This window comes from Chrysochloris asiatica, unplaced genomic scaffold (genome assembly GCF_000296735.1).
Source record: "Chrysochloris asiatica unplaced genomic scaffold, ChrAsi1.0 scaffold00002, whole genome shotgun sequence".
NCBI lineage: Eukaryota > Metazoa > Chordata > Mammalia > Afrosoricida > Chrysochloridae > Chrysochloris > Chrysochloris asiatica.
This window is the reverse complement of record NW_006408520.1, coordinates 4818678-4839244: the sequence shown is the minus strand read 5'-3', so window position 1 is coordinate 4839244 and position 20567 is coordinate 4818678. Positions and strand designations below refer to the sequence as shown.

The following is a 20567-nucleotide window of genomic DNA, read 5'->3' as shown; positions in this document are numbered from 1 at the left end:
AAAGACTACATCCATAAGCATTTTGCAGTTGTGTGCTATCCAGTCCATTCCAACTCTTCATTAGGCTATAAAACAGATTAGAACTGTCTTATAGGGTATCCTAGATTGTAATCTTGATGGGAGTATAAAGATTCTCCTGTCAACATTTCACTTAGCATCTAAGTGCTTAACCATTGGACCACCAGGGTTTCTTATCCGTAAGTTACTGCTGCTCTTAAGTACTGTCAAGTTGGTCTCTGCACAGGGTTTCAGAGGAGTGGCTGGTGAGTTTGAACTAGTGACCTTGAAGTTCAAATGTCCTTGTAGTCTCGTGCTTATCCTGCACACCAGGACTACAATCCATAAATTTAGAGGTTAGCATTCCAATATGTATTTTTGAGGAACACAATTCCATATATAACAAATCACAGTGGTTGGTAGTTGAGTCAAGAGCAACTGATTAACCTGTAGAAATTGATATTATTATACTACTAGACTTACGAGAAAATTGAAATGAAGATAATTTACTTTTTCCCAACTCACCTATTCAGTAAATGTCATACATGTTATGTCAGCCAGTGTTTTCTAAGCTTAAACTAGAGATCTCAATTGGAGAATATAGATAGATTGTCCGTGTGCATACATCAGTAAGCATAAAAATTAGAGGAGCAGAGTTCTCTGCAATTGATGCACCCAGAAAGGAGAAGGACATTATACAAATGGTATGGAGACAAGTGGTCACTGCCATTCCAGAGGAGTAGTCAGCAGTAGAGATTGAATAAGAAGCAATAGGATATTTACATAGAAGACAAGGCAATTATGTATCAGGCTCCAGAGAAGTGGCAGCAAAGAGACAAAGTTCCAATCCTTTAAATAGAATAAAATAAACTGGCTGAATGCTGTTAGATTTTATTTTTTATGCTGAGTTTCTGGGAGTACAAACCAAGGCAAAAAGGAATAGGGATCTAGCTACTGAGACTGGTGTACAAGGTGAGAAAAATAAAGTTGAAAGAAATCCATTTGTTTGATTTAGAGTGGAGATTCCAAGTGATGAAAACTCCTTGTAAATTTTCTATCTGAGGATGGGTTTGGTTCCAGGGAGTGAACTGTGGTTTAGCATGCTAATGGCTTTAGTTGTAGAGAGAGAAGAAATGTAAAGACAGGAATTAGAGAGATGTTGACAGATCATACTTAAAGAGACTGTGTTCTGGAGTATGTGTTAATAAAGATGTCACTGCACAGCAGGTTTTTTTTTTTTTTTTCCTATTTCTTGAAAGTCTACTTGGAACTGAACAGAGAATCAAGGCTCTAAGAAAAACAACAAACCAAAATACAAAAAGACCAAAGACACTATCAAATTTTGACTGATGACCGCTGATCATACTTCTTTGGAAACCACAATGGCATAGATTTGAGAAGGATCTTGGAAGTCATGTATAGTCCTACCTCTTTCCATTCAATGCAATTTCTCTAATGTATGAGTTTATTATTCTTCTTGTGTTTCCATTTGAATTTCTCCTATGTTGGGGATGTCATGGCCTTATAGTCAACCCCTCCCATTGATGAAAAGCTTAGGGGCTTGATCTGACCGTCTTGCTTTTAAATTTTTCTCCTTTGGCCCTAGTTCTGCTTCGGGCACTTAAGCAAGAATAAATCTACTCTCTGATCTATGTGACAATGTTTCCTTCAGAAAGGCAATTATCACATTCTGTGTTCTTCTCAAGATTTGCCATTCTGTTCTCTCACCTATCTCTCATACTAAAATTTGTTTAGTTACCCTATTACAAAGTCAACATTACCTAGGGATTTGGGCAATACCGAACAGTGAAGTTAAATATCTAGGACTAAAAAGAAGATGGTTAGTTGACAGTAAGAAACTTAGAGGCTAATGAGAGTTGGTTTCAATGTATTCCATTTGTTTTTAGAACTTTTAGTTGACTAATTCATTGAAGTAGTTATTTATGGGGAGAATTCAGCTAGATATTTGGAAATGTAGCATAACAAACAGCTTATGGCCACAGGTGTTTTCAAGGTATCTTCCCACCAGAGTGGTAGAAGTGAATATTTGGGAACAGCTGGTTTCTGCTGAATGTTCTTTGCTGTTTTAATTGCTTGTTTCCAGGTCCTTCCTGTAGTGTAGTCCACATCATGGGGATTTCTCAGAAACTCAACCTCAAGGGGAAGTTCACTGAATAAGAGAGGACTGCCTGAGGAAGCCTGAGACTTCTGAGAGCTGAAGCTCGTCTCCTCACAAGCAGACTCTTACAAAGGCAGAAGGGACCAACTAATAGATTAGAAAGGGAGATGGAGGGGGAAGAAATAGAAAACAATGCCAAAGATGAGGATAAAGGAATGTTTCCAGATTCTAAGGAAAAAAAGAGGGAGCTTATCCCATTAATAAGAAGCTGCATTTTGAGTATTTGCTGATAAAAAATACCCTGGAGTAAAATCATTCACCTTTTGCTGCTGTTGTTGTTAAGTGACTTTGAGTTGGTTCCGACCCATAGTGACCCTGTAAAGGGTTTCTGAGGAGTATCTGGTGAGATTGAACGACCCAGCCTTAAAGTTCAAACTGGCTTTGTAGCCCAGGGCATTAACCCTCAGCACACCTATTAACAGAATAGGTGTGGCCCTGTAGGATCAGCACTGGACTGCAAACCACAGGCTCCACAGTTCAAACCCACCACCTGCTATTCAGAAACCCTAGACAGGGTTGCTATGAGTTGGAAGTGACTGGACAGCACTTAACAACAATGAAAAGAACCAGGGAGTGTGGTGGCTCCATATGATGAACACTAGACTGTGAAGCACAAAGTCCACAGTTTGAACCTGCCAGCCACTTAGAGGTAGAGATGAGATTTTTCTGCTCCCTCAAAAATTTAATTAGCCTCAAAAAACCCGAAGCATGGTCTCTATGAGTCAGAACTGACACGACAGTACTTAACAGCAACATTAACAGAAACAAGACCACTGGTAGCATAGTGGATAAAACAGAAAGGTCAGCAGTGTGACTTTACCAGTCACTCCTCAGGAGAAAGATGCTGCTTTCTGCTCTCATAGAGGTTTACAGCATCAAAACCTATAAAGGGTCGTAATGAGTCTGAACCTACTTAAAGGCTTACAATAACCACTACTATTAGTAGTCACCCACCAAGAGCAAGTTTTCTTGCTCTTTAATGAATCAAGCCAGCTTTCTTTTTTTCTTTTGTTTCCAAGTCATTCAGAACTATCATTCCAGAAAAAGAAAATGTTTATGCTTTTGTAAATCTAAATATTTGCCATCTGCACATTCCATCTAAACTCATTAAACATTTTAACACCTACTTTCTTCCCTTTTTTTTCTTTGCCTGCGCGCGGTTGAGCTGGGTACTACATGCAATTGAAGGTTTTCTCATTCATGTTGTTTAAGTGAAAACATCAAGTGAGGAAACTGAAGAAAAGAGTGATTCTACAACTTTATACCTAACCTGTTGAACCAACCAAAACCAAAACCAAGCACACTGCTATTAATACTGGCTCGTAGTGACTCGATGTGGGAATCCTGCTGTGGTGCTGTGGGTTAATGTGCTGGACTGCAAGGTCAGTTTGAACAATGAGGTAGGTGGTTCAAGCTCACCAGTAGCTCCTCAGAAACCCTTTACAGGGTCACTGTGAGTCAGAACCGACTTGATAATAGTTAACAACAATGGTGACCCTATAGAAATACCCCTTAGGATTTTCCAGGTTGTAAAACGAGCTCTGGTAGCGTAGTGGTTCGAATCGGGCTGCTAACCTCAAGGACAGCAGTTCAAAATGACCAGTGGTTCCGCGGGAGAAACATGAGTTCTGCTCCCGTAAACATTTACAGCCTCGGAAACCCTGTGCAGGGTCACTATGAGTTGGAACCGACTCCACGGTACTGAACAACAACGACATCAACAAACCTTTACAAAAGCAAACTGTCACATCCTTCTTCTGAACTGCTGGTGATTTGAACCACTTACCTTTCAGTTAACTGCTAAGTTTTTAACCACTGCACTACCAAGGATTCCTTACTTCTGAGCCAAAGAGTCAATGACCACTTCCTCTTAAGGGAACAGGCTAGCCAGCCTTCTACATGGAAGGGTCTCCTGTGGAATTATTTGCTAGGAAGAAGACTCCCCTAATCAGAAAATCAGAAAGAGTTCCTTCACTGCTCTGTTTGGAATGTCAACAGAAGAAATTTTTTTCTTCTTTATAAATGCATAAACTTCAGGGATAAATGATGGTGGTGGTTATGTGCCGTGGAGTCGGTTCCGACTCATAGCGACCCTGTACTGGGTTTCCGAGGCTGTAAATCTTCACGGAAGCAGAACGCCTAGTCTTTCTTCCGGGGAACAGCTAGTAGTTTCAAACTGCTGACCTTGAAGTTCGCAGCCTGATTTGTAACCACTACACTACCAGAGCACCTTAAGACATACTAAGTTTAGCTTTTGTCTGACTCTGGAAGACCAAAGAGATAGAAATGTGCTTTTAATGGTATGGAGGTACTGGTGTGTAGGAGAGAAAGACAGAGAAAGGAAAGTGAATACAGGAACATGAGAAACCAGCTGAGCAGGGCAGACAGAACTTTGTGTGGCAGAAGGGGCCAGGAGGGGTAAGGACAAGCAAAGGAAGTAGGTGAGAGGACTTTACTGGACAGGACTTCAGCCTGGTGACTTGATTTAAACTCTGGATCAGCCCCCAACTAGCTAGGTGAAAGCTGATTGTAAATGAACACATATTGGGTCATTTCCCCATATGAAGAAAGAGGGCTTTGGGGTAGATATGCCATGTTTCCAACTAAGTTCTTGAGAGAGCTAAGGTTTTTATGGAAGCTTCTTAAGTGGGGCAAGGGATGGATTTTATGGAAAAGCAGAAGATGGTGGAGTAAATGTGCCCCTCATCACCATTTATTATTTGACCCATGACCTGTTTTACATTTGGACTTCCACTTTAACATGCATTAAGCAAATATTTATTCAGCTCATGTTGCACAAGATTTAATTTGCAATGCAAGGCCTCTGCTAAAAATGGATTGAAAATAACTGGTATGATGGTTTCTAAAATCCTTTCCAGCATTAACATTTTATGACCTTAATCTTGGAAATACAGATTCATTCATTCCTCACCATGGGGAGCCTAGGGTATGAGCAATTATCTTGAATAATTAAGGTAGGGAAATGTCATAGACAGTACTCTTCCATAAAGTATATCACTTCTTTAAAGCATGCAAAAAATAAAACAAAGTGCTTTTGTAACCTGGTTTCTTCTTTCCAGTGACTACCATTTTCTATCACTAACTTCTCTGAATTTTCTGTTTTTTATCAAAATGGAGACATCCAAAGGAAGGTTTGAATGTGTCAGAATATACAAAGATCTATAGGACTGCTTTACATTTTTCTCTCAAATGATTGCCAACCAAAACATTAAAAAAAAAAGTAATTCAATTTAACTTAGAAGAAAACCCCAACTCCTAAAAAACAGTATTCATGAATGATTTTAGAAATTTGATTATTCTCAGTCAGCAATAGATAATAGCCAAACAAATGACAATATACACAAAAGATACATATCTCACAAGGTACCAAGTTTTATACATAACTCCTTTCATGAATTTCTTAGTTTAGACACTATTTTTCAGTAAGAATGAATTCAAAAATTAATTTGATTTGCAATCAGATACTAGAACTTTGAGAAAATTTGGTTCAGAAATTCTTAAATAATGTGCATGTCTTTATTTTCTAATTGCTTTTGATGACTTATATCATGATGTATTTACAACTTGAAAATACTTTTTACCCTCTGCTACACCAAAACATGAAGATAGTGACATATCTTAATAACAGGAGTTGGGGTCCATACATGACTCAAGGGAGGTGAAAATACTAAATTTGCTCTACATGTGCTCTGCCAGTAATTCTGACAAAGTACTTAATTGGTTGGTCTGACTGTACTTAATTGGAGTACTGGTGTGGTGCTATAGGCTAAACACTGGGCTGCTAAGCACAATGTCAGTGGCTCAAACCCACCAGCCCATCCTAGGAAATCCTGTATAGGATTGCTGTGAGTCAGAACTGACTCTAGGGTACTTAACAACAATAACATACTTAATTGGTTAATTATACATTGATGAACAATTGATTATTATTAGTATTATTATTACTAACAGCAAACAAGTACTAAAAATGGGGAGTTACTTTTATTTTAGTTCCTGACATTTCCTGATCTATTGGAGTAATCCAGATAAAGGTTAAAAAGCCCTACATCCTAATCGTTTCTGCACCTTTTATTAGAGAGTAATGACATTGTTTTTCCATGATACTCCTTCGATTTGTGTTTGTAAACTTCTTGGTGATAAAAAAAATCAATCATTTTCATTTTCTTTTGTTAGGTGTTGGAGTGCTGTTACCAAACTTTATATCAAACTATTTGAAAAGACTTTACTAGACTGTAGGGAGAGTGAAAAGCACTTTCCCATTAATTTTAGGTTGAATGAAGACCCCAAGAGATAGACTAATGATTTCAAATATATTTATAAAAATTTAGCTATACAGGAAGGCAATTTTATAAAGTAAACTTCCTATTGGTCATGTTTCTTAGCTTTCTTAAAAGTCTTTTTTCAGGCTTTAATTTGCCTGGGTTTTTATTCACTTATGTTTAAAAGATGGGGCTTCCCTAACTGATTTCACTGCAGACAGTTACAGGCATTGTTTCCCAGAAAGACCCTCCTATAGAAAAGCTAGATCATACAGAATAGACTCTGTAGGTTTTTACTGACATTGACAAAGAAGTAAAACAATGATTTTAAAAATCGTATTTCTATAAAAATTCTTCCAAACCTCATGAATATAGTTATATTAAAGGTTTTCATTTTAAAGAATTTAAAAACTTTAGTATTCCCTTTCACAGCTACTTTCTCAAGCACTCCACTTATTTAATTAATTAATTTTGGTGTACATTTAAAGTATTCATAAAGAAATATCCATTACTAAAGTTACCAGATCATTATTATAGCTTTGAAGCAGACATGTAAATAAGTAAGCAAAATCTCAACCTTTACAGTTTTCAAAACAAAGCTACTGGTTTAGTACACTTTCTCCCCAAGAGAGCCAAACCACCCAAGTGACTTACTAAGGTATCTGGTGATGACAGTCTTGTGGTGTTCAGTCCTACCAAGGAAGGGAGAGTTTGGGACATCCAGTTTGAGATCATTGCCATGGTACTAAGCACAGCGCCAAGCTTCAGCAGTGGAGGACTCATTGCTGTGGAGCTAATGAGTTTTCATAGTGACTGATTAGGAGCCCGGTGCTGGGCTAGCAGCGAGAGGCGTGACTGCAGCAGCTACATCTACAGCATGAAAGGAAATCAACTTTCCCAGCTCTAATCACCCAGGAAAGCCCACAGAGCCTCCTTCTCCCACCCTCATGGGAAATGCCCTGCCCTTCCTTTTCCTCCCTTGCTGGACACTTTGTAAGATCATCAAGTAAAAAATTTGTGATGGGGCTTGATTGGTAATTATCAGAGCAGGGATTGGAGGCAGGGGAAACGTGAGCTTTTCCAGCTCCACTCTAGTCATTTACCATCAACAGAGTCCATTTCCTCTGGGGTTTGTGTAAGTATAATAAGCTGCTCTTTATTCTTCATAAAAAATACACCTTTAAATGGAAGTCTGCCAAAGTGTACATTTCAAACACCAAACTTAATATCTACAGATTTCTCTGGCCTTGGGCAGAATGTTTTCAGGGAGTGCCTAAAAACAAAGTCTGCCAAAGATTTCCAAGATGATCAGATATTGAGATTATTACTTTTTTAACAAAAACCTAAAATTAGATCATTGCCTTTAAAATAATAGCCAAAGCTTAATTGTCACTGCTTGGAGAAGATAATTATCCCAGGACAGCTTATGTGTGAAGATTAAGAAAAGGCAGCCTAGAAGAAAAAATTCTGTTAAAGAAATTTCATAGGTTCCCAATTATGCTTTTAAGAATGAGTGCTTTGTTATCACTCAGTCACATGCAAACTCACAGTTTTAAGAAGAACTGCGATGTATTAAAAAGGGCAAAGGTCTGGGGCTCAGGAAGTCTGAGGGCCTAGCTCTTGTTATCCTCTAGAAGGCTGTGGGACTAGGCCATGAATTTATATTTTTTGATTTCAGTTTTTCCTACACTATATGGGGTTTTGACTCCATGCTCTCCAAGGACCCTCCCAGCTCTAATAGTCAATGATCTGTTTATTAGAATTCAGTTGGCAAATGTGGTATACTGAATCTGGGGTTTATAGGTAATTTTATTACATTCTTTATACAAATACAACAAATTGCCCAAACATAAAAATCAGGTCTCAAATGGTGTTAACTGGGTTCATTTTCTTATACCACATCTGTGTTTTTAAAAATAAAAAATATAAAGAGAAAACATATAGGGAAATATAGCTGAATAAAAATGAAATGGAAAGGAAGCTATTTGTTACCCAAAGGGAGAATATTGTTTTGGTTCCTTAGAAGATTTTGCAATTGTTTTTATCAAGAATTTTCATCCAAAGAGATACATTTTTCTTATACAGTCTTGACAGAAGAAATTAAAAAAAAAAAAAAGACTTTAATAAAATAGAAAGTGATATATATTTATAGAGATGTGTGTGCTCTTTATTTTCAACTACAGCTTTGTGGGGCGAAGACTGACAGACTATTCAAATTTTCTCTGCATCTATTACCTTGAAATTCACACTGTTCTTTCTCCCTTAAAATGCATTGCAATTGTTTTAGTTGACCTCTACTTTGAAACCACAGTGCCCAGAAACAAACAAATAGATGATATTTTAATCTATCAAAAATCACATCATATGAGAAACCAATAAATATAAAAACACTATTGCTTATGTATTCAATTCAACAGTAGTAGCACACAGTATTCACAGAAAGAATTGTGAAAATTTACATAACTATTACACTGTGATAATGACAATAAGCAAAATAGATCTATAAATCTATAAATCTATTTTTTGTCTGAAGAACACAGTTGGAATTCTACCTGACTTTAATAAGGGAGTTGTCATTTTAAGAGTTTAATTTCTAAAATGGAAAACTAATGTACGTGTAATTATTGAATAATTTAACATATAACTTGGCAGATTGTAATTATATTTATTAGTGAACTATCAGTCAACAAAATAATAGCATCTTGAAAAGAATATAGGATTGACTCTCAGGGAAAAGGAATGTTGTTACTTGTAAATTAAAAAGAAAAGAAGAAATAACAGTAATAGTAATGATAAACAACCTAAATGAAATTCTTCATGCTATTTCCCAGAGATACTAATAATTACACTAAAACCTGAGAGAGAACAATAATGAAAGGTTATAATTCATTGATGTTTATAACAACACAAAAGCTAAAATGTGTTCTTTTAGAGTAGGTTCAAATGGAACATATTGAAGTAGAAAAGCCCCCATTATAATGATTATTAGTTTTGGGAAATAAAATAACTACAATTTGTAGAGAGCTGAATAGTTTGTATCACTCTTCTATAATCTAGTGAAGTGATTATCATTATAATTTTCATTTTAACCATTGAGTCCTAGCTTGCAGGTGGGAGGAGGTGATAATTTTATATAGAAGCAGCAGCCTGTGTTCAAGTCAAGAAACCTAGTGGGTATAGAAGTTAACAAATATAAAGGAGGATTGTTGGAGGATATACCAAGAGAAGTGACTGGCAATCTTGACAGTGACCTGCTCAGAATATTTCAGGTTCTTGGGTTTTATCTTGCATATAATGCAATGGTTTTAGGCAAAAAAAATGAGGTCAGGAAATAAATTTTGGATAATTACTTTGACATTTTTATGTTATAGGATAAACAAGTGGGGCTGGCAGAGAAAACAAGGCATATCAGAAGAAGTAAAGCCACATAGGGGGATAATCTGATCGTTTAGGAAAGATACGATAAGGTCCTGGAATAAGAAACTGTCCGTGGCGTTAGAAAGAATGAATTCTACAGAGATGTGGGTAGAATTAACAGTGCTTAATGATTGGAGTTCTGGTGTAGCGATGTAGGATTAGCATGGATCCTACATCGCTACACCAATCACAAGGTTGGTGGATCAAACACACCAACTGCTCATACAGGATCCTATGAGTCAGAATTGACTGGAGGACACAACAATAACAAATGATTGAATAGATGTGACAAGGAAAAGAAGTAATTGCCTGGGGGATCTTTCAGGTTTTGAGTTTGGATGAAGAATACCATCCATCAGAATACAAAATATTACCTATTCTGGTTAGTTGTATGGTATGTGAATGACTAGACAAATGAACAGCTCTTTCAGCTCTGGTATCTTAAAGACAGTTTGAAGAGTAGTTCTCTAGGTTCTTCCACTTACTGCTGTTTTTTGTTATGGATGTTAAGTGCCGTTGTGTTGGTTCCAACTTATACCAACCCTGTATATGGTTTATGAGGAGCGGCTGGTGAGTTCAAACCACTGATTTTGTGATTCAAACCGACTTTGTGATCTAATGCTTATCCTACAACATCACATCAGGATTCCATGGTAGTGGTGGTGGTTATGTGTGTGTCGTGGACTCAGTTCTGACTCATACCAACCCTGTATATGGTTTATGAGGAGTGGCTGGTGAGTTCAAACCACTGATTTTGTGATTCAAACCGACTTTGTGATCTAATGCTTATCCTACAACATCACATCAGGATTCCATGGTAGTGGTGGTGGTTATGTGTGTGTCGTGGACTCAGTTCTGACTCATAGCGACCCTGTATAGGGTTTCCGAGACCGTAAATTCTTTATGGGAGCAGAACGCCTCATCTTTCTCCCGCAGAACAGCTGGTAGTTTCAAGTTGCTGATCTTGAGGTTCGCAGCCTGACTCATAACCACTGCGCTACCAGAGCTCCTCCATATTGACTTGTAATTCAGTCAAAATGACTAATACAACTTTTCTGTATGAAACCAAGTGTCTCTGTGTCTGTGGGGCTAATTTGTTATTTCTAAGTGCCATCTTGTTCTGACTGACAGCTATCCTGTATAGGGTTTCTGAAGCTGTAAATCTTTGTAGAAGCAGAAATCCTCATCTTGTTTCCCTGTAGCAGCTGATATGCTAGAACCACTTACCTTGTGGTTAGCAGTCCAGTGTTTATCCTACAGTGCCGCATCTTACTCAAAGTAATGGAAAAGTCTGACATCCTTATTTTTTTTCATCCACAGGTCTCTACTCTATTGATACTGTTCTCATCTAGGCTGTTAATAACCTCCTCTAGCAATCTGTTCTTGAGAGCAGAAATATTTTCTGCTTTGTTCACTAAGGTTTCCTCAAAGACTAGAAGGCTTCCTAGCAAGAGTAGGTTCAATATAAATATTTATTAAAATAATGAATACATAAATATGTTATTATTTTGGTCTTGGCTTCTCTTCAAGTAAAAAAACAAACAAAAAAGACCACTGATTTTCAGTGGGGGATTTTAAAAGAGCGTATTCTTATAAAAAGGGCCAGTTTAGTTTATAAAATTGCACTTTGTAATTTTTATTTGTGCATGATGGTATTTCATGAGGAAAGCCTGGTGTAAAAATATTGAAACATTAAGCTTACAATGCCCCTTCCTTCTAAATTACACATTTAAAACCTAACTACATTTGAACTAGGAGTCCTGGTGTGTCAATGTGGAATAAAGCACTGGACTATAGGGTCAGTTTGAACAAAGTCAGTAGTTCAAATTCACCAACCACTCCTTGGTTGCTATAAGTCAGAACTGACTCGACAGCACTTAACAACAACAACAACATGTGAACTAAGCCAAGAACTACTGACTCTTATATTCCTGTCTCGCTGCTAAGTCTCAAGGGCCACTGGAACCCTAAACAAACGTGGAATCAATCTTCTTTTCCTCTTTTCTTTTAATTATTCAAACTTGTCTCCAATAACATAGGAAAGTTGGTGACTATAATGGAAAAATAACAAGAGTTATTATTATTATCTTTAAAAATTAGGGATGCTAGTGATGAGAGTGTTCAATCACCGAACTCTCCTTCACTTTGACTTTTGGAAATCAATTAGGGACCACTTGTAGCTTCTAAATATCAATGCTTTGCCATTCTTGCCTTGAGGTTTCAGCTTTGTGTTTAAAGTGCTCACTAATAAAAGAATAAATTTGGAGTGAAAAACATTAGCAAAGTTCTTTCAAGGAGGAATTTCTTCTTCTCATCTTTGCCTTCATCTGGGAAGCTGACTGATGCTTTATAAGCTCCAGGGACCTTCTGTTGGCAGCTGTTGCTGCTACTTCAAAGGGGGGGAAAAATGAATGTGTGGGGAAGAAATATATTCAGGAAAAACATGTTTTTGTAGTCCTCCCCCCCCCCCCCCCCCGATTTTCTACTAAATACTGAAGGAATGGATAAATATAAATCCAGGATCAGGCTTGAGAAACAGAGGACACAGAGTGGTATGACAGAGGGACCCTCAGGCTAGGAAAAAAATACAAAAAGATTTTTTTCTCTGCTTAGTTGCTCCCTGCTTCAATTCCTAGCAACCCTTTATAGGGTTTCCCAGGCTGTAAATGTGTGTGGAAATAGCCAGCCTCATCTTTCTCCTTTGAAGCAGCAGGTAGAATGAACATTGGGTCGTATGATTCTCAGCCTGGTGCTTATCCTACAGAGGCACCACATTCGGGAATTTTCCATAACCTAGAACCACACTTGAGAACTCAAATTTTACTTCTTCATTCACGCAGCCTCTATGTTCTGGCATTTCTAGACTACGAGCTTCACAATCTCTTAAATCCTGGGGGTTTTGTGCGCAAATTGGGGATAATAAAAGAATCTTACTCCTTAGACATTTGTAGGATAAAATAAACTACTAGGTCCTGGTGTGATTCCTGGTGTGACTCTGTAAGATAAGCACTGGACCACAAGGTTGATTTGCACCACAAGGTTGATTTGAGCTGCAAGACTAGTGGTACAAACTCTCCATCTGCTCCTCAGAAATCCTATATAAGGTCGCGGTAAGTGGGAACTAACTCGACCATACTTAACACACACATCACAGAATTTGTTATATGATATTTTTGTTGTTAAGTGCCGTTGATTCTATGTCAACTCATAGCAACCCTGTTATAGTTTCCGAAGAGCAGCAGATGGGTTTGAACCACCAACCTTTCAATTAGAAGTCCAGTGATTATCCTATGGCACCACACCAGAACTCTCAATCAATGCTGAACTCATTATTCCAATACAAATGATGTCAGTCTGGTTTTCCCCATCTTCATAGAAGAAAGAGCAGGGACAGAGATTGTAACAGAGAAACGAAGGTTATTAAACTTTGAGATAAATACCAATTGAAGACTTATTTTAAAGAAATTTTAAAGTACAGAATATTGAGCTTTCAATTATGATTGGTTCATAGAGATTGACTGCTAACAATGTCCTGGAAAGTATATAAAGCATGCTTCTCCCAGAATTCCATTCTCAGGAAATTCCTGTCTAATAGAAATGATATTTGCTCAGCTTTGTCTACCAGGCACTATGCTAAAAACTTGACATGTATCAGTTTACTGGATCCTTACAAAATCTCTATGAGGGAAAAATGTTACTATAATTAACCCAAAGTGATGAACTAAGGCATTGAGCGGTTGTTTAACTTAATTAAGTTTGTTGTTGTTGTTAAGTGCCATGGAGTCGGTTCCAACCAATAGTAACTCTGTATAGGATTTTCAAGGAACGGCTGGTGAGCTTGAACCACCGACCTTGCTGTTCAAACTGATTTGCTGTCCAGTGCATTAACCCAAAGTGTCACACCAGGACTCCTAATTAAGTTTATACAGGTAGTAAAGGGCAGGAATAGTATGTGAACGGGAATGATCACATTCTAGACAGATACTTCTAACTGTTATGATGGTTCCCTTACTTTATCTCTCACAATAACAATAGAACTCCAAAAATGCGGAAAAGTGGAATTTAAAAGTAATATAATTTCCCATGAACTTTTGAAGCTTGTCTATAAACTTCTGAAGTTTGTCATTTTCTTTTTTAATCATCAGGATTAAGTGGGCAAAGCAGTGCAGTTTAATCATTTCAGTGCTCTCAGTAAATGAAAGCTTAATGCCAACCTCAGAAACTAGAAGCAACATATCTTTACTTATTGAGTTTATCTTCTGAATGTCACAGAGCAAAGACCTCACTAGGGAAACGTTGGCTTTCAGGTAAGGGTTCTGACCCTACTATATTTTCAATGGAATCTATTTTCAGATTTTTCTAATTTACCCATTTTACTAGTACAGACTGAAGTGTTAAATTATTGCCAAAAGCTTTTTTGAAAGAAATTGTTTAGGAAGAGAAATCTCAAAGAGGTTGAGAAATTGCCTGGTGATCAGAAAGGAAACTGTTTCAGTGGTAGCGTGAAAGAACAAAATTGGATCCTCAAATGTGCAATTTTCCGAAAAATTGTTCTAAGTTGTTTCATAAAGCTATCTCCTTCATGAAATTTATGCCTAGTAGAAACCAAAAACTTGGTGGTAGTAACATCAAAGTATGAAAGATTATATTTGCAGCCTGCTTTTTAATAAATTCACAAGAATAGCAGGCCTTCAGTTAGCTTTTCTATAGTAACATTAACAGTATTATTTATCAGTATTATCCTCTCATTAATATGGGTAAACAAGGTTGTTCTGTTACTTAAAAGCTCCTGGGTGACAAACATAGTGAGATGTAGTATCTAGAGATCTGGAAATGAAATAGGTTAGGCATACTTTGTCATTTGAAAGTGTCCTGAAAGCTATGCAATTGTATAAAAGGAGTTCAGAAAAAGATTTTAAGCCCTTTCATTAATAGAACCACTACATAAATTAAACTGTATACAACTTATTTCATTAACTTGTCCTTTATTTATTCAATGCAATTGGAATTATTGTTGTTGTTAGTCACCCTTGAGTTGGCTCCCACTCATAGCAACCTTATATATAACAGAACAAATGTTTCTTCTTTCTGCTTAATCCTCACAATTGTTGGCATGTCTGAGCCTATTGTTGCAGCCATGGTGTCAATCTATCTCAACGAGGGTTTTCTTCATTTTTGCTTACCTACTCTTTACCAAGGAGCTCTGGTAGCGTAGTGGTTACGAATTGGGCTGTGAACCGCAAGGTCATCAGTTCGAAACTACCAGCTGTTCCACAGGAGAAAGATGAGGCCTTCTGCTCCTGTAAAGATTTACAGCCCCGGAAACCCTGTTCAGGGTCGCTATGGGTCGGAAACAACTCCACGGCACATAATAACAACAACAATAACAACTTCTTTACCAAAACTGATGTTCTTTTATAAAGATTGGTTTTTCTGGATGATTTGTCCAAAGAAGTGTCACCATCTTTACTACTAAGAACCCTTCTGTCTGTACTTCCTGTAAAACTGATTTGTCATCCTTTTGACAAGCTATAGCATATTCAATACTTGTCAACACTACAATTCAAACATGTCAATTCTCTTTTCAATTTTCCCTTTTCATTGTCGAGCATTCACGTTCATAATAGGTGATTGAATAGACCACAGCTTGGGTCAGGCAACCTTCATTATCAAAGTGACATCTTTGTTTTTTAGTACTTCAAAGACGTCTTTTGCAACAGATTTGTCCAATGCAATATGTTATTTGATTTCTTGACTGCTGCTTCTAAGGTCATTGATTTCTGATCCAAGTAGAATAAAATCTTTGATAACTTCCATTTCTGTTAACTATTGCCAATTGTTGTTGTTGTCCGGTGCCATCAAGTCAGAACCGACTCATAACGACCCCATGCACAGCAGAAAGAAACAATGTCTGATCCTGGGCCAACTTCACTACCGCTGCCACACTTGACGCCACCTGGTTGATCCATCTCGTTAGGGGTCTTCCTCTTTTGTCATTTAACTTAAAGCAACTACTTTTGTGAATACTCATCTAAAAATGTTAAAATGACATATAGAACTAAGAACTTGACAATGAATATGTATAGGGAAACAATGTTGGCAATGGCTGTCTCTTGGTAATGAGATTAAATAATTGATTCTTTTTCTGCTTCTTAATTTTTGTTCTCTCTAAATGGATTTTGTATTACTTTCTGTTATTGGAAAACACAAGCAGAAGCAGGGCATTACTCCCTCATTGACCTATTAAACCTTACACATTTATTTAAGCATATTCGTTGGGCCAAGAACTGTACTACACTGAAATTTGCAAGACTAATATGATACAGCATCCTTTTAAAAGTAATTTATCAACTGAGCAATGCAACACAATAAAAGCAATTATATGCATTAGAGTCCAGTATTTCCAATCTTGTAAGTATTGGGATACAGTGGAGTAGTAAAAGAAGAGGAGATTCAGACTATGTGATGCAAATGGTCAAAAATGACTTCAATAGAAAAGATAGAGTTGAGTCAATTTTAAAAGATGAGTTCTAATAGGAAGTCCTGGTGTAGTGTTGTGGGCTAATGCGTCAGACTGCAAAGTTGTTTGAACTGCAAGGTCGGCAGTTCAAGCTCACCAGCTGCTCCTTGGAAACCCTATACAGGGTTGCCCTGGGTCGGAATCGACTCAATGGCACTTAACAACTATAACAACATGGTTCTAGGTTTGAAATAGTGGGGATTTGTACACTTTAGACTTTCCTCTGACTGTACTTTTTTCTCTACTACTTTACGTTTTGACCTTTCATTTCATGAATAATATTTGCTATTTACCAAAATAAAAACATAGGGCTACTGAGTATAAAGAGCCTGTGTAAAAGAAACAGTCATTATCTGAAAAACATCATTGTCTTTGAGAAGGAAGGCACTCAAGAAAAAGCAACAGACTCTTGAAGGATCAAAAAAAATAATATTCAAAATTACATGCACATATCAAGAAGGAATAGCTGGAATACTGATGTTTAATTACATTCTGAATCATAAAGTATAGTGCTGAAAATTTAATTCTAGTCTGAAGGCTTTTTGTCAGGTTGATGCAAAAAAGGTATGCAGGCACTTTTAACATGAGAAGTGTTGAGATAGTTGCATTATTGAAATGTATTGTCTTGCAAAGTATTCTCTCTCTTTTCCCCACTCCTTCTTTCTTTCCCTTTCTTCCTTTCCCCACCTTTCCTTCTATCTTCCCTTTATTTATTTGTTCACTCCTCTTTGCTTCCCCCCCTCCATCCCTTCCTTTCTTCTTTCTTCTCTTTACCTCTTTGACTTTCACCAAACTTGAGCGGGATCTTCTTTTGTCCTGCAATTAATTAGGATTAGAAGATAGTTTTCAAGCACTCTCTAAATGGTTCTGTTGTATTCAGCTATTTCTAACCATTGCCTAAGGTGTGACTGATAATTGTAATAGATTACATTTCATATCTGGAAATGTTGTATTTACCTTTCCATACATTTAACACTAAGACAAAACTAAAATTATCTTTCATAACATTCAAACACATATAAAATTAAATCTCACTATCACTGAGTTGATTTCAACACATATGTCCTAAATCCTAAAGTACCATCAAGTCAATTCCAACTCAAGTTGTTAGGTGTCAACAAGGTAGTACCAACTCAAAAGAACACAATGTATAACAGAATGGAACACTGCCTAGTCCTATGACAACCTCACAATCCTTTCTGTGTTTGAACCCATTGCAGCTGCCACTGTGCCAATCCATTTCACTGGGAGTCTTCCACTTTTTCTGTAATCCTCCACTTTACCAAACTCCATATCCCTCTCCAGGCACTGGTCCCTACTGATAATATGCCCAATGTATGAGAGACAAAGTCTGGCCATACTGTCTTCTAAGGAGCACTTGGACTGTACTTCTAAAACTGATCGGTTTGTTCTTTTGGCAATCCATGGCACTTTAATATTCTCCACCAATACCATAACTCAAATGCATTAATTCTTCGATGGTCTTCCTTATTTACTGTCCAACTTTCAAATGCATAGGAGGTTATTGAAAATACTATGACTTAAGTCCGGTGCATCTTAGCCCTCAAACTGATATCGTTGCTCTCAAACACTTTAAAGAGGTCTTATGCAGCAGATTTACTTAATGTAATACATAGTTTGATTTTTTGATTGCTGCTTCCAAGAGTGTTGATGGTTGATCTGAGCAAAATGAAGTCTTTGACGTCTATAATCTTTTCTCCATTTATATGAATGCTGCTAATTAATCCATTGGAGAGGATTTTTGTTTTCTTTACATTGAGTTGCAACTCACACCAAAGGCAAGGGTCTTTGAATTTCATCAGTATTTTAAATTTTCTTTATTTTCAGCTAGCAAAGTTGTATCATTCACATATTGCAGGATGTTGGTGAGTCTTCCTCCAATCCTGATGCAATGTTTTTCTTCCATAATTAAGCTTCTTGGATTATTTGCTCAGAATCCAGATTGAATAATTATGGTGAAAGAATACAACCCTAGACACCAGCTTTCCTAATTTTACACTATTCAGTATTCCTTTGTTCTGTTTGAACAAGTGCCTATTGGTGTATGTACAGGTTCCTCACGAGTACAATGAAGTGTTCTGGAATATTCATTTTTCACAGTATTGTGCATAGTTTTCATGACCCACACAACCAAAGGCCTATGTGTAGTCAATAAAGCACACGTAAATATCTTTCTGGTATTCTCTGCTTTCAACTAAGATCCATCTGACATCAGCAATGATATCCTTTGTTCTATGTCCTATTCTGAATCCAGTTTGAACCTCTGGAACTTGTCTGTGAATATATGGTTGCCATCATTTTTGTATATCTTTAACAAAACTTTACTCACATGGGATATCAATGATGTTGTCCGATGATTTCCACATTCTGTTGAGTCACATCTCTTTGGAATGGACCAGGTAGCTGTCTTCCAAATTTTTTGGCATAGAGGAGCAAGTGCCTCCAATGCTGCTTCAGTTTGTTGGAAGATTTCAATTTGCATTCCATCAATTCCTGGTGCCTTGTTCTTTGTCAGTGCCTTAAATGGGCCTTGGACTTCCTTCAGTATCATTGGCTCTTGATCATATGCTATCTCTTGAAATGGTTGAACATCTACTGCTTCTTTTTGGTACAATGATTCCATGTATTCCTTCAATCTTCTTTTGATGCTTTCTGCCTCATTCAATATTTTTCCCATAGGGTCTTTGAATACTGCAAGTCGCAATTTGAACTTTTTCTTCAGTTCCTTCAGCTTGAGAAGCACGGAGCGTGTTCTTCCCTTTTGGTTTCCTAACTTCAAGTCTTTTCACATTTCATTATAATATTTGACCTTATCTTCTCAAGCTGCTGTTTGAAAATTTCTATTCAGCTCTTTTGCCTTCTCATTTCTTGGATTTGCTTTAGCATCTCTATGCTGAAGAGCAAGTTCAGAGTTTCTTCTGTCATCCATTTTTGTCTTTCTCTTCTTTCTTGTCTTCTTAATGACTTTTTGTTTTTTTCTTCCTGTGTGATGTTTTTTATGTCCTCTCACCACTCTTCTGGTGTTCGGTCATTAGTGTCTAATACATCAAATCTGTTCTTCAGATGATCTATAAGTTCAGGTGGGATATGTTCAAGGTAACAGTTTAGCTTTCGTGGACTTGCTTTCATTTTCTTCAGCTTTAGCTTGAGCTTGCGTATAGGCAATTGATGTTCTGTTCTACAGTCTGCACCTGGCCTTGTTTTGGCTGATAATATGGGACTTTTCCACCATCTCTTGCCACAGATGTAGTCAAGTTGATTTCTGTGTGTTCTATCTGGTGAGGTCCTTGTGTGTAATAGTCTTTTATGTTGTTTATAAAAATGGTATTTGCAATGAAGAATGTAATTGCTTTGCAAAATTCTATCATGCAATCATCAGCATCATCTCTATCACAAGGCCTTATTATCCAACTACTTATAGAGTCCTGGTGTGGTGCTTTGGGTTAATGCAAAGTCAATGAACTGTAAAGTCAGCAGTTCAAACTCACCAGCTGTTCCCTAGAAACTCTATGCAGGTTCTCTATGAGTGAAAGGACTCTATGGCACTTAACAATAACAACAACAATCCTTCTTCTTTGTTTCTGACCTTTACATTCCAATCACCAGTATTAATAAAAACATCCTAATTGCATTTTTGATCAGCTTCAGACTGAAGAAGTTGGCAGAATTCTTCAATTTCATCATCACTGACTTTAGTGGTTGGTGAATAAATTTGAATATTAATGATATTAAATATTCTTCCTTATAGAGATCTGGATATTTTCCTATCCCAGAAAGTGTTGTACTTCAAGACAGATCGTGATATATTCTTTTTGATGAGACTGCAACACTACTTCCCCTCACTTTGACATTTCCAACATAATGAACAATATAATTGTCAGATTCAAATGGCCAATGTCAATCCATTTCAGCTCACTAATGCCTAGGATATCCATGTTTATGCCTTCCATTTAATTTTTTACTTTTTCCAATTTCCCAGAGTCATGCTTCATACATTTCATGTTCCAATTATTAATGGATGTTTACATTTTAAGCTGTGCCCCATCAGCAAATGAAGGTCCTGGAGGTTTTACTCCATTCTTGTCATCACAGTTAACTCTACTTTGAGGAGGCAGCTCTTTCCTCCAACCAGAGGGACCCACTTTCTGGCACT

The 20567-nt window shown here is 37.2% G+C and overlaps 1 protein-coding gene across 2 annotated transcripts in view; it reads right to left on the bottom strand.

Annotated features, from left to right (window-relative positions):
* The window catches only part of OLFM3 (olfactomedin 3), a 313170-nt gene that overhangs the window by 51842 nt on the left and 240761 nt on the right, over positions 1–20567 (bottom strand). The window contains exon 1 of one of the 2 annotated variants that reach the window (XM_006830903.1): positions 7111–7345. The exons of the other annotated variant lie outside the window; for it this stretch is intronic. Within the exon in view, the coding sequence (XP_006830966.1) occupies positions 7111–7239 (129 nt within the window). The 5' untranslated portion in view covers positions 7240–7345. Of the gene's footprint in view, positions 1–7110; positions 7346–20567 lie in introns of those variants that run through there. 2 annotated transcript variants of the gene reach the window in all.